At 43.1% G+C, this 14,848-nt stretch overlaps 1 protein-coding gene across 1 annotated transcript in view; it reads left to right on the forward strand.

The window, feature by feature from the left end:
* The window catches only part of DLG2 (discs large MAGUK scaffold protein 2), a 1,162,532-nt gene that overhangs the window by 14,897 nt on the left and 1,132,787 nt on the right, over window positions 1-14,848 (forward strand). The window contains exon 3 of the mRNA XM_070942955.1: window positions 8,331-8,462. Within this exon, the coding sequence (XP_070799056.1) occupies window positions 8,331-8,462 (132 nt within the window). The remainder of the gene's footprint in view (window positions 1-8,330; window positions 8,463-14,848) is intronic.

Here is a 14,848-nt window from a genome sequence, read left to right on the forward strand (position 1 = left end):
TCACACGGGCACAACGAGTTGCGCCCATAACCACCGGCGCGGCCGCATTCTGGACCAGTTGGAGCCTCCAAGTGCTCTTCAAGGGGAGCCCCATGTAGAGAGCATTACAATAGTCCAATCTTACAATCTTACAATCTTCTAGTCCAACCCCCTGCTCAGGTGGGACCGGAAGTTGGCAAACGGGCCATTTTCGGCCTCCGGGGGGGGGGGTGGAGTGGGGAAGGCCATTTTTGCCCTCCCCAGACTCCCAGAGAGGCTTCAGAGGCCGGGGACAGCAAAGAACGGGCCTTCCGGTCCCACCAGAAGTTGGCAAACGGGCCGTTTCTGGCCTCCGGAGGTCCTTCCGGGGGTGTGTGTGTGTGTGGAGAAGGCCGTTTTCACCCTCCCCAGACTCCTAGAAAGGCTCTGGAGCCAGGTGAGAGAGAAAAACGGGCCTACCAGGCCATCGCATGCCAGGAGCATGGGGGTGTCGCATGGGGGGGGTGTCGCATGTGTGCGGGCGGGGCGCATAGAATTATGGGTGTGGGCACATGCACATGAGACCCCCCCACCCCCGTCCTGGCACGCAATGGCAAAAAATTTATGTTCTGCCCCAGCTCCGGATTCCCGAGGATATTGACGCACACCTTATCAAATTTATTAAGTAGCAAGAATAAACCAAAGTCCGGCAAAGGCTGGCAACCAGCCCAGAAAACAAAATACGATAAGACTTTTCCAAAAATGCTCTGATGATAATTACAAGTTGTTTCCAGCAAGAAACTTACTAAAGGCGTGCGACTTAAATAGGCTAAGGGAGTGGCCAATTATCCTCAAGCCTTACTCTCGAGGAGACCTCCTCCTCCTGAGTAGCCACTCCTGCCTTTTGGCAGCCCTGCATGCTCAAGCATTGAGGAGAGGCTCCTCCACTTCGCTCTCTCCACTGGAAGGAGCCTCTGGAGGTTCTGAAGGCCCTGGCTGAGTCTCTGCCTCTGGCACCACATCCTCTTCAGCCTCCTCGCTGTCCGACGCGACTGCCGGCTGCGCAGGCTGCTGGCGCGACCCCACACCAGGCTCCTCGTCATCGGGATCAGCCACGATCCGCGCAGGCCGCTGGTGGGCCACAACAGGTTAGCCATCACTGTCCTATACCATTTCAGACAAGTGGTTGTCCAATCTCTTCTTAAAAACCTCCAATGATGGAGCACCCACACCTTCTGAAGGCAAGCCCTTCCACTGATTAAATGTTTTCGAAATTTCTCCTTAATTCTAGGTTGGTTCTTTCCCGGATTAGTTTCCATCCATTGCTTCTTGTTCTGCCTTCTGGTGCCATTTTCAACTACAGGTAGTCCTTGACTTACAACAGTTCATTTAGTGACCATTCGAAGTTACAACGGCACTGAAAAAAAACTGACTTACGACCATTTTTCACACTTATGACCGTTGCAGCATCCCCATGGTCATGTGATTTACATTGGGATGTTTGACAACCAACTCACATTTATGACGGTCGCAGTGTCCCGGAGTCATGTGATCCCCTTTTACGACCTTCTGATAAGCAAAATCAATGGGGAAACCAGATTCAGTTAACAACCGGGCTACTCATTTAACGACCGCAGGGATTCAATCAAAAAAAGGTGGCGAGAAAAGTCGTAAAAGGGGGCAAAGCTCCCTTAACAAATTCATCCCTTAGCAACGTAAATTTTGAGCGCAATTGTGGTTGTAAGTTGAGAGTTACCTGTATTCCAGCCCTAGAATTTCCAGTGGTCCCAACCAACATAGCGAGTGAGGCTGAGATTTGTAAATCAGCAGCATAGAGTAGGTTGCAACAGTTTTTCCCAACCTGGGAAACTTCCTGATAGGTGAATTTTCAGTGGGGATCTTACTTTCTTAGGATAAATAAAGAACACCCAAAAGATTGATTTTGGCAGCATGCCAGCTTCCAATTATTATTTTACCATTTTTTTTAAAAGAAATACCATGTAGGTCTAAGCATATTATATATATATTTAATACCACTCTATAAAGCCCTAGTAAGACCACACCTAGAGTACTGTATCCAGTTTTGGTCACCACACTAGAAAAAAGTTGTTGAGACTCTAGAAAGAGTGCAGAGAAGAGCAACAAAGATGATTACGGGACTGGAGGCTAAAATATACGATGAACGGTTGCAGGAACTGGGCATGGCTAGTCTAGTGAAGAGAAGGACCAGGGGAGACAGGATAGCAGTCTTCCAATATTTGAGGGGCTGCCACAGAGAGGAGGGGGGTCAATCTGTTTTCCAAAGCACCTGAAAGCCAGACAAGGAATAATGGATGGAAACTGACCAAGGAAAGATTCAACCTAGAAATGAGGAGGAACTTTCTGACAGTGAGAACAATCAACCCATGGAACAGAAGTTGCCTTTGGAAGTTGTGGGAGCTTCATCACTTGAGACTTTCAAGAAAAGATTGGACTGCCATTTGTCAGAAATGGTGTAGGGTCTCCTGCTTGGACTAGATGACCTATAAGGTCCCTTCCAACTCTGTTAAATATGGTAAATATATCTGAGCCTGCTTGGAACCTGCGGACCAGGGTGGATAAAAATCAATGATTTTTTTAAAAAAAATCAAAAAAATCAGATTTTTTTGATTTAAATCGGATTTTTTTTATTTTTATCGAATTTATTTCAATAAAAAACTTTTGGGATAAAAATCTATCGTAAGATAGTTTTCTATTTAAGAAATAATTTAGTTTATTCAGCATGAAATGGAGCTTAGTTATGTAGCATGAGGCTGTATATTCTGCAACACTGGGACTATCGGTGAGTCAACAATGGGTCAAAGTAGCAGAGATGACCGTTGCTCTTTAAAAATTATGATTTAAATCGAGTTGATTTAAATCAAGCCTTTTTACTAGTGATTTAAATCATGATTTAAATTGTGATTTAAATCAACTCGATTTAAATCAAATCCACCCTGCTGTGGACGTAATATTTCCTCTCTTAAATCCCAGTCGTTCGTGGCCTTCGGCTGTGATTTAACTGTGTTTTTTGGAGGCTTGAGTTTGGCTTGCCCCCAACTGGCATATGGAGAATGCTTAGGCAGGCAGAACGGAAAGGATGCCCAGTTGATTGCAAATAAATGCATTGTTAAAACACAGACCGAGTTGTAGCTGGATGTGTCCTACAAAGAGCTGAGGAAGACCTTGTCACCTTTATCCATCCATCAAGGAAAGCAGGACTGAGTGTCCTTGTTCACAATCGGTCATTGGCTGGTCGCTTTCCAATTGGATGACAGGTAGTTCTCGATTTACCATTTTCTTTACTGACCCATTTGAAATTACAACGGTGACTTACGATAGTTGTTGTTCACACTTACAGTTGGAGGATCCTGGGATCGCATGATCCCCACGGTGACCTTCTGACAAGCCAAGTCAATGGGAAATGCTAGATTCAACTAATGACCATGTAGCGATTTGCTTAATGACTATGGGAAGAAAGCTCAAAAAATTGGACGTGGCACTTAATAACCACCTCATTTAGCGACAGAAGTTCCAGGCCAAAATGTTCTGGATTGAGGACTTGCTGTATTCTCATATGGAAGATATAATAGTGGCCAAAATTGTGGAAACCTTTTGGGAAAAGTGTATTTTTGAACTTTGATGGCTAATAACACCACTTTTTTTTTAGAGTTTCAAGATAATCCTATTCCACTGCTGGAATGGCCTGCGAGTAGCCCAGACTTTAACCCAACTGAAAATCGATGGAGCCAACTATAGAAACTTGTTAGTCAGAAGCGCCCAGCAATAAAACCCAGTTAATTGAAGCAATCATTCAGTCTTGGTTTCACATTAGAACAGCTGCAGAACTAAAAAACTTGGTTCACTCCATGGGAAGACGTTGTAAGGCTGTAATTCATGCTGTTACCCAACTAAGTATTAACTGACATGGTGATCATTTTTGTATATCTCGTTTTTTTCTATGTGTTTCCCTTTTTTTTCTTTATACTGTAACTGCTATTCTAATAGCAAATCCTTCATAAAAGTTATTGCATTACATTCTTGATTAAATTATCTTTCCATTCATATATAATTTTATGGAACTACTCCCAAAAAAAAAAAAAGTGGTGTTATTAGCTAGTTTTAGAAAAGACACTTTTCCCGAAAAGGTTTCCACAATTTTGGCCACTACTGTAGATTGCAAAGAGGAAGCAAAGTTGAAATGGTGGCAGAGAAAACCTGAAATGGATCAAATCCATGTTCATTCATGAAAAATATTTCCCGTTCTTTGAGCAAGGTGTCATCAGCCAAATCTATCTTGCAGGATTGCGGTATGAAATTCCTTAGAAGAAGAATGGGATGCAGAGACGAGAACTTTTATTCAGAGTGAATTCAGGGTGGTATTTCTGTCCTAAGAAGGTTGTAAAAATGCTTTTGGCAGACTTTTGGCATTACAGAAGCTGGACATTCACATTAATTGAAGGCAGATGCCTGCAACCTCATTTTCTTTGTCTTTTTAAAACACCTCTTGACTGGCTTCAGTTTATATCGATTCATTTCCAAAGTGGCCTTTGGGCATTGAACCAATTGCTGTATTTTTCACTTCTGTCTCTTGTGCTACTGGCGTCTTTGCCCTGAAACCCTAGCTTGTTTGGGGAGTGTGGGAAATTATGACAAGTTTTACCAGGAAGGGAATGTCTATGTGAGATCTCATCAATGGAGGTTGTGAATGCTAATGGGCTGTGTAATTTAGGGGCGTTTACAGGGATGCGGTGGCTCAGTGGCTCAGACGCTGAGCTTGTCGATCGAAAGATCGGCAGTTCAGCGGTTCGGATCCCTAGTGCTGCGTAATGGGGTGAGCTCCCGTTACTCGTCCCAGCTTCTGCCAACCTAGCAGTTCGAAAGCACGTTAAAAAAATGCAAGTAGAAAAATAGGAACCATCTTTGGTGGGAAGGTAACAGCTTCTGTGCACCTTTGGCGTTTAGTCATGCTGGCCACATGATCACGGAGACGTCTTTGGACAGCGCTGGCTCTTCGGCTTTGAAATGGAGATGAGCACCGCCCCCTAGAGTCGGGAACGACTAGCACATATGTGCGAGGGGAACCTTTATCTTTTAGATGGTTAGACCATACTGGTTCCCCAACCTATTTCCTTCTCTCTCTGGCAGGAGTGTCAAACTCAAGGCTCAGGGGCCAGATTTGGTCCACGGGATGCTTAGATCTGGCCCTTAGTGAAGGACTGGCCTCCGGTGCCTCTTCCAGCAAAAATAGAGCTCAGGAGGGTCACATGCGGCCCTCCCGAACTCCGTTTTCGCTGGCAAAGGGTTGCAGGAGGCCGTCGCAACTGAAAACGGAGCTCGGGAGTCCATTTTCGCTGGCTGAGCGCTTGGGCCACCACCTGCGCCCCGACATGAGTGATGTTGAGCTGGCCATGCCCACCCTGGCCACGCCCCCTCCCACCGGGTCAAACACAACCCTGATGTGTCCTTCAATGAAATCAAGTTTGATTTCAACACCTGCTTTGTGGAGTCAGGTCTGAAGTGGACTCAGCAGAAATCCAGCTGGTAGTGGGTACAGTTGGATTTTTGCAGTTTTCCCAACTTGGATCTGTTTGAAAAAAATCTCTAGAGAAGGGCAGTTTGAGGGAATGCATTAGTACAGGTAGTTCTTGACTTAAAACTGTTCGTTTAGTGACGGTTTGAAGTTACAACAGCCCTGAAAAAAGTGACCGATGACCGTTTTTCACATTTACAATTGTTATTCCCACGGTCACGTGATCAAAAGACGCTTGGAAACTGAGTCATATTTATGACGGTTCCAGTATCCCGGGGTCATGCGATCACCTTTTGCAATTTTCCGAGAAGCAAAGTCAATGGGGAACCCAATGGGGAAGATTCATTTAACGACCGTGTTAACTAATTTAACAAGTGCAGTGATTCACTTAACCCCTGTGGCAAGGAAGGTTGTAAAATGGAGCAAAACTCACTTAACCAATGTCCCGCTTAACAACAGTACTTTTGGGCTCAATGATGGTCGTAAGTCAAGGACTACCTGTTACTCGATTGTTCCTGAACTGTTTCCTGGTGTAACTCAAAAGAGTGATGAACTGCCTTAAGTGAACTGCATAATTTTGAATGGTCATGTAAGTTGAGGATGAGAGAGAGAGAGTGAGAGGGAGGGAGGGAGGGAGGGAGCAGTGGTGAAATCTAAAATTTGTTACTACCGCTTCTGTGGGCATGGCTTGATGGTGGTGGGGGTAATGTGACTGGGTGGGCGTGCCAATTTTTTTTTTACTTTTAAAACCATTTTTTTCTACAACCCCTTCGGCGAAGAGGTTGTAAAAAAATGCTCTTCAAAAGGCTCTGACGATCCCAGCTAAGTTGCCTGATCGTCAGAGGCTTTTTTTCTTTTAAATGCCTCTGCCGATCAGGCAACTCAGCTTGGATCGTCAGAGGCATTTAAAAGAAAAAAAGGGTTTTTTTCTTTTAAAAGCCTTTGACGATCCCAGCTGAGCCGCGCGATCATCAGAGGCTTTTTTTTTTTTTTACTATTAAAAGCATTATTTGGCTGAAGAGGTTGTAGAAAAAATGCTTTTAAAAGTAAAAAAAAAAAAAAACCTCTGATGATTGTGCGACTCAGCTGGGCATGGGGGGGGGCAGGGATTTTTGCTACCGGTTCTCTGAACCACCCGCCTCCATCGCTACCGGATCGGGCGATCCGGTCCGAACAGGGAGCATTTCACCCCTGGGAGGAAAGGTGGGAGGGAGAGGGAGAAAGAAATTCGTTAAGTGAGTTTTGCTCCATTTTACGTCTTTTCTTACCACATTTGTTAAGTGAATCACTACAGTTGTTAAAGTTAGCAACATGGTTGTTAAGTGAATCTGGCTTCCCCTTTGATTTTGCTCGTCAGAAGTTCGCAAAAGGGGATCACATGACCTTGAGACACTGCAACCGTCATAAATATGAGTCAGTTACCAAGCATTTGAATTTTGATGGGGATGCAGCAACAGTCATAAATAGGAAAAATGGCCATAGGTCACTTTTTTTTCCAGTGCTGTTGTAACTTTGGTCTCTAAATGAACTGTTGTAAATCTGTATTTAAGTTTGTCTAAGTTAGTGTTGTTTCTCCATTACCAATTCTTCTAGAACAGGGATGTTAAACTCACATCGTCATGGCAGCGTCACATGACGTATCGGGATTTTTTTCCCCTTTGCTAAACCGGGCATGGGTGTGGCCAGCGCATGACACATATGGCTCTGTTCTAGAAGTTTCAATAAAGTTAAGCAGCCAAAAAGGCTTCTCCTGATTCAATTTTCTTTTGTTTGACCAATAGAAAAGACACAAAAATGTATCAGTTGTAATATTTTAGAGCTCAGTCATGTGCATAATAATGTAAATGTGTCATAGGAGCTGTAGGTTAAAAAAATAGTGGTAAGATTTTATTTACAGCTGTTATTATTATTATTATTATTATTATTATTATTATTATTATTATTATTTATTGGTTTGATTTATATGCCACCCTTCTCCAGAGACTCAGGGCGGCTTACAATGCGTTAAGCAATAGCCTTCATACTTTTGTATATACCTGCTTAGTAGGGCTTTCGGGGCCCCCCAAGTGGTGTTCTTTTTTATACAAAGTCAGCTTATTGCCCCCACAATCCGGGTCCTCATTTTATCTACCTCAAAAGGATGGAAGGCTGAGTCAACCTTGAGTAATTGCACTCAACCATGAACTAAAGGGCCACCATCAGTGAGCTGTTGGACAGTATTACTTGGTCTGTTGTGTGGATGTTTGGGTGGTTTAGGGGTGGGGAATTGTGGTGGGTGGGAGTGTGTTTGGGGGATTGTTATGTGTGTTGGACCTGGTCTTTGGGTGTTAAGTGAATTTCGTTCACTTACAACGTACAATGACAATACAATTATTATTTTAACTTCTTAAAAATTATTCTCTGTGCAAATGCTCCTGAAGTGGAATTTTGCCTTTCTATGTGCAATACAGCTGCCTTACGTTTTAAAGAAATGATTTAAAACACTTTTTTTTTCATGATGTTTATCATCTAAGTAACAAATAAACTTCCAAAGTAGTTTATGAGATCAGTTATAAACAAGGCAACATCTGCCCTGGGATATTTGTCTAAAATGCCTAACACAAAGAGGATAAAGCAGTGAGGAAGGCAAAGGAAAACAAATGTAGATGACCATTTTTAAACATTACCATTAATCTGTGCCTCTTCGTTTTTAGAACCGAGCAAAACCAAGTTTGGTATGAATTGGCAATCCTTGTTTGGCAAATGCATCCTTCTGTTTTGTTATTTTTTTTAAAAAAAAAATCAAGGTTCAGCTAATTGTTCTATTTATTGTTTTCTTTAGACACTGATCGAGCTTTAGCACTTCTGGAAGATTATTGTAAGAAGTTAAAAAAGCCAGAGGAGCAACAACTGAAAAAAGCCATTAAGAAAGTGATGGGCATCTTTAAAAGCAGTTTGTTCCAAGCCTTGCTAGGTATGTAAACGAATGCTTCTTTGTCGTACTTTTATGCTTCATTTATTTGGATGGTGTCCTAGATGGCTTTTGAAAGTCCCCAAAACACTTTCCGAGATCTGGGAATACTGAATGCTATTGGCTATTGGTTATCGATTATAATAATTACGAATGATAACCTGATGAAAGGCAAGGTTTTTTTTCATGCTATTTGCTTTAGGAGAAAGTTCGCCGGTTGCTTTAGGAGAAAAGTCACCAGTTCTGTAAAGGAACCATTATATAGAAGGAAAAATATTTTGGAACAAAAGGTTCTCTAGTCCCAAAAGTGCTTTTCCAAAAGGGAGCTGGATTTTTTTGATTTTTTTTCCCCCCTGAAAATGTTTCGCTTCTCATCCAAGAAGCTGCTTCAGTTCTGAAGCTTCTTGGATGAGAAGCGAAACATTGTCCTGACCTAGGCTTCCGAAAAGCACGAAGCCAACTCCTCATCCTGATAAAACCTCTTCTATTTAGGTTAAAGGGAATTCCTCTCCAGCAAAGTCCCGGCCAACAGTCTTTCCAGAGATTTCACAACTACAGACCTTTATCAGGCTTGGAGAGCTGCCAGGCCGATATCTTCCAAACGCCACTCTGTAGCAGACAATACTTGGCAAGAAGTCAGGAACAGATCGTCACTCTAATGAATTGAACTAATTGTCTCCTGCAAACTCCCCTCCCCTTTCACTCCTATTTATTTATTTATTTATTTATTTATTTATTTATTTATTTATTTATTTATTTATTTATTTATTTATTTATTTATTATTCGTATTTCTATGCCCCCCCCAACTCTCCGAGGACTCTGGGCGGCTTACAACAAAGACAGTATGAACAATATACAATAAGAGACGTTAAAAAAACCCCATACACACCGCTCATGGCTAGATCTCACAAGATCGCAGTGGTGAGATCAACAGCCCCAAGCCTGCCGGAAAAGCCAGGTTTTCACCATTTTCCGGAAGGCCAGTAGGGTGGGAGCGGTCCTGGCTTCAGGAGGTAGCTGATTCCAGAGAGCCGGGGCAGCCACAGAGAAGGTCCTCCCCCGCGGACCCACCAGGTGAGTCCATGGGGGAGGGACTCGCCCGCGGACTCATTCCCTATGGGAGGGGCCATTCACCGTCCACCTGTGGCTTTACTCCCAAGTTGACCCTTGTTCCTTAGCTGTTCTCTTCTCCTGGCAGCTCTGGGAACAGGCTCCAGCTGTCCTTCTGCCCCACTGATGTCCGACTCTGAAGGAAGCTGCCAACTGTCAGATGGCCCTGGCCCCATCTCTGCCTCCGACCCAGAGCCCTCATCAGAGCCTTCCCCAGACTCCAGGACTGGCCCATGTTCCCCCTCCAACCTCCTCACTGTCTGAATCTACTGCCAGCTCCGCTAGCCGTTTGCGGGCCACAACAAACATTTTCAAGGAAACCAGCCATGAAAGTCCAGTCGCCTTTTGAAAAAGCACTTTAGGACAACCTTATGACCTGGATGATTGAGAATCTCTAGAAACAAAAAGTTTTTTCCAACTTTCTCAGAACCACGATTTTAATCCTTAACTTGCAATTCCCTTGCACATGCTCTTTGCGGAAAGCTAAAGGAGGTTTCATACAGGTAGTCCTCGATTTACGACCACAATTGAGCCCAACGTCTCTGTTGCTAAGCAAGACGGTTGTTAAGTGAATTTTACAACCTTTCTTGCCACAGTTGTTAAGTGAATTACTGCAATTGTTTAGTCACACGGTTGTTAAGTGAATCTGGTTTTTCCCATTGACTTTTGGCTTGTCAGAAGGTCGCAAAAGATGATCTCATGGCCCTGGGACACTGCAACCGTCATAAATATATGCCAGTTGCCAAGCACCCAAATTTTGATCACGTGGCCATGGGGATGCTGCAATGGTCATCAGTTTGAAAATTGGTCATAAATCCCTTTTTTCAGTACCATTGTAGCTTCGAACGGTCACTAAATGAACGGTTGTAAGTTGAGGACTATCTGCACTGCTTTTGGGTTGATGCCAAACGTTGGTGACGGGATGATTTTCAAGAGCTACTTGGAGGGAAATGGACTGTGCTGCTAATTTCTTATAATTTATCACTGTCAAATATAAGGAGGGAACATATCTCCCTATATCCTAAAGGTGCTCTGAATTTTATAAATATTGCAACAGAATTCCCATTGCCAGCGATTCCTCTGAGAAGACTAGTATGGAAGCAGACTTTACAGATCTCAGAGGGTATCCATGTTTGCATAAAGACACTTAACCAAATCACTTAAAAGATCTAGCCTCTGCTTTCCTGAATGGCTTGCTCAATTACAAGTATGACTTGTAATTGTGAAGAGTGCGAGTGAAGGAGAGGAGTTGGCAAGGCCTCCCTCTCCAGGACCCTCCTCTTTGGCAATGCCTTCGGTGTCCGCCGAAGGGCAAGAGATAGGCCCGGGGCCAAGCACGTCCACGCAGCCACAGGTGGACAGTGATGAGAGTAATGAGTCTTGGCTGGATCCACGCCAGCGTCGCAGAGATAAGTGCGTGCAACAGAAGAAAAGGCGTGCCCGAGATTAGGCTGAGTCACTGGACCACACCCCACAGGGTATAAAAGTGGTGGCCAGTCAAGCCTTGTGACGAACAAAGCTGAAAGCTCCCACGCCATTCTGCATTGCCGGACTTTTGCTATAGACTTTGCTGGATTATCTTTGGACTTGATTTACTCTGTAATTATTGAGCATTTTACTTTGATGTACCAGAAGCGGAGAGAAGTTATCTCTTTCCGTCGTAAGTAATAAACTCTTGGCAGGCAGCCACTAGGTTGCTGCCAAGTTCCGTTATCATAAGGAAAAGGATTTTGTCAGCTGGTTTGGTCTTTAACTCTTGGACATCTGTTGGTGTGTGTGCGTGTGGGACGGGGACAGAACACACTGTGTTTTCTTGCAGACGTTTCGTTACCCAAGTAGATAACATCATCAGTGCTTAGAAGGGAATGGGGTTTGCTCTCGGTTTAAACGGCTTGCCCTTCAGGATTGATGGAAGTTTTCTTGGTGGTTTCTTGATTAGGTTGTTCATTACATCACCAACACCGGTGATGTTACCTAATTGGATAATGAAACTTCTGCAAAACAAAATCACCAAGTTCAGAGAGCACCCAAGGACCCCAAAGTTCAATCCTGAACGATGGATATTCTCTTCTATCGGAGAAAAAAAAAAAACTGTGATAGGATCAGCCCCAAAAGGCCAGTAGAATAATAATGAAGCTTTGGAGTTGTGCAGAAAGTGTCCTCAGGAACTTAAACCCCAAGAGGGGTTTTCCTCTTGGCAGAAATGACACAGTAGCATCTGGTTTCCTGCTGCCTACTTCTAATTTTGGAAATCGATTCTCTGCCTAATTGTGTGGTAGCGTCCGTAATTGCTTCCTTCTTTCCCTTCTCCAAGATATGGCTTTTGAGGGAGGCAGAGGGGTGAGAGAAGATGTGATCTAGAGATAGCAACAAGAAGTGCTTGGAGAGGAGGTACTTATCAAAATCAAAGTGGAATTTACCGTATTTTTCGGACTATTAAGATGCACCGGAGTATAAAACGCACCAAGATTTCAAAGAGGAAAACAAGAAAAAAAAAGGTTTTGGCCTCCGCACGTCCGGTTTTTGCCCTCCCCGCCCCCCCAGGAGTACTCTGCAGTCATCCCAAACCCTCTGCGTGTCCCGTTTTTGTGAAAAACGGGCCTGTTTTTGGCCTCCCGAACCCCACATGCATCCCATTTTTGCCCTCCCCAGCCCCCAGGAGGGCTCTGTAGGCCTCCCAAACCCTCTGTGCATCCCGTTTTTTTGAAAAATGGGCCCGTTTTTGGCGAAAACAGTATGCGCGGGGTGGGGATTCGGGAGGCCAAAAGTGGCTCTATTTGGTCTATAAGATGCACGGACATTTCCACCCTCTTTTAGGGGGTGGGAAAGTGTGTCTTATACTCCGAAAAGTATGGTACCTGTTCACAGGTGTGCTTGCACCTTGATTAGGCTCCCAGTCATTCAAACAACCGTTTCTACATCAGATTGTTGCAACAGCTGAAATCTAGGAAGCAAAAAGTAGCACCAACTTCTGATTTTTGTCTGGAATTCGAGTGTACAATTTTGAAATGGCTTAAGTCTATAAATGTTTCCTCTTCACAGGAATGCCATAAGATACAGTGATAGAAATGATGGGATTTGGTTCTTACTTTTCTCTTTGATAAGGCTTGGTATTCCCTCCTCCCCCAATGTGTTAAATTTTTTAAGAAGAAATTTTAAAAAATGAGAAGTTTGAACTCAGACCTACTTTCCTAACGCAAAGATGTATTCAGAGGAATATACACTGCTCAAAAAAATAAAGGGAACACAAGCAGAAGACGTGCGAGATCTGAATGAATGAAATAGCCTTATTAAATACTTTGTTCGTTACATACAGTAGTTTTGTGTTCCCTTTAGTTGTTTGAGCAGTGTATAAACTACTGTATATAAAGAACAAAGTATTTAATAAGGCTATTTCATTCATTCAGATCTCGGATGTCTTTTGCTTGTGTTCCCTTTATTTTTTTGAGCAGTATATTTTTATTAAACCAAGGTTTTTCTACCCATGCAGACTCATTTGTTCTCACAAGAAGGAAAAATTGTGAAATTTGTTATTAACCACAAACGGGAAAACTATAAGGATTAGCATTTCCTAACTATAATAACTTGGAATCAGGAATATTAATTCATTGATAGATGATGGCTTAATATCCTGGTTCCTCTTGAACTGGCACCCATATTTTTTTTTAAATGGTAACATATCATTTTCTACTTTTATAATGATTCAGGTATATGAGTTGCACAAATGATGAAAAGATTTATGTGTCCTTTGGCTTAAGAGTGACTCTTCAAACCAGCTTTTAGGATGAAATAATTTACCTACTGAATCAACAACCTGGGAGGGGGAAAAATGTGTTGTTTGAAATGAAAATACACTTATTTATTATTCTTCCTGACTTGGAATGAGCTTTCTTCCTTCCCATGGTGCTTTTTTTTAATACTACTAAAGAGATTGAAATGGGAAAGCACATAATCTCTCATTATAAAATTGTTTTGCAATTTAATGGCTTAGAACCGCTGGGTTTTTTTCCCTAAAATAGTGATCTGAGCGTATTCCAGGCTGCGAGATAATACTGTTGCGTAATCAATAATCAGGTTTGGTTACATAATTTCTGCTTTTTTAATAATCATGTTTCTGACATCTGTTTGAGACCATTTGGGGTCGATGGCCAGGTGAATGTGCTTGCGTCTCCTTACCTTTAAAATTCTGTTGTTGCCGTTGCAAATTTTAACCTAAATGGTTTTATCTCTGGGTTTTTAAATCCTGCCTCCTTGTCATTTTTGTGCTCTGACATAACAATTTACACATGGCCAAACAACTGTATACACAAGACTATTTTTTAAACAGTTGGCTTTGTTGGGTAAATGTACAATCTTCCATCAGTGTTCCAAAATATGAGGGGCTCCCACAGAGAAGAGGGAATCGACCTATTCTCCAAAGCACCTAAGGGAAGGACCAGAGATGAAATCCAGTAGGTTCTGACAGGTTCTGGAGAACTGGTAGCGGAAATTTTGAGCAGTTCGGAGAACCGGTAGTGGAAATTTTGAGTAGTTTGGAGAACCAGCAAATACCACCTCTGGCTGGCCCCAGAGTGGGGTGGGAATGGGGATTACGCAATATCCTTCCCCTGGAGTGGGGAGGGAATGGGGATTTTGCAGTATCCTTCTCCTGCCACGCCCGCCAAGCCACGCCCACCAAGCCATGCCACGCCCACCAAGCCACACCCACAGAATCAGTAGTAAAAAAAATTTGGATTTCACCACTGGGAAGGACAAGAAGTAATGGGTGGAAGATCATTACAGAAAGTTGGCACCAGATTAGAAACTAATAGATTGTGAGTTCTAGTCCTACCTCAGGCATGCAAGCTGGCAGAGTGACTTTGATCCAATCACCAGGAGACTGTGAGTTCTAGTTTCATCTCAGGCATGAAAGCTGGCTGGCTGGATTTGGGCCAATCACTAGGAGTTTATGACTTCTAGTCCTGCCTCATGTCTGAAAGCTGGCTGGGTGACTTTGTGCCAGTCACCTTCTCTCAGCCCATCTCCCCACACAGGGTGGTTGTTATTGTGGGGAAGATAGGAGAAGGAAGGAACATTTACTGCCTTGCGTTATCTATAACAATAATAAAAGCGGGATTTAAAAAAAAAAGTAAATAAATAAATTTAGGTCTGTCACTGCGTTTTTGTATTTACCAGATGAGCTCTTATTTTTGAACTTTCAGACTTACCGTAGCTTGCCAAGTTCTTATCTTTAAGCTAACTGCGCATGTCCACATTCCTTCACTTTCTTCTTTCTTTC

This window comes from Pituophis catenifer, unplaced genomic scaffold (assembly GCF_029215685.1).
Source record: "Pituophis catenifer annectens isolate HBS135680 unplaced genomic scaffold, rPitCat1.0.hap2 SCAF_4, whole genome shotgun sequence".
In the NCBI taxonomy this organism is placed as follows: domain Eukaryota; kingdom Metazoa; phylum Chordata; class Lepidosauria; order Squamata; family Colubridae; genus Pituophis; species Pituophis catenifer.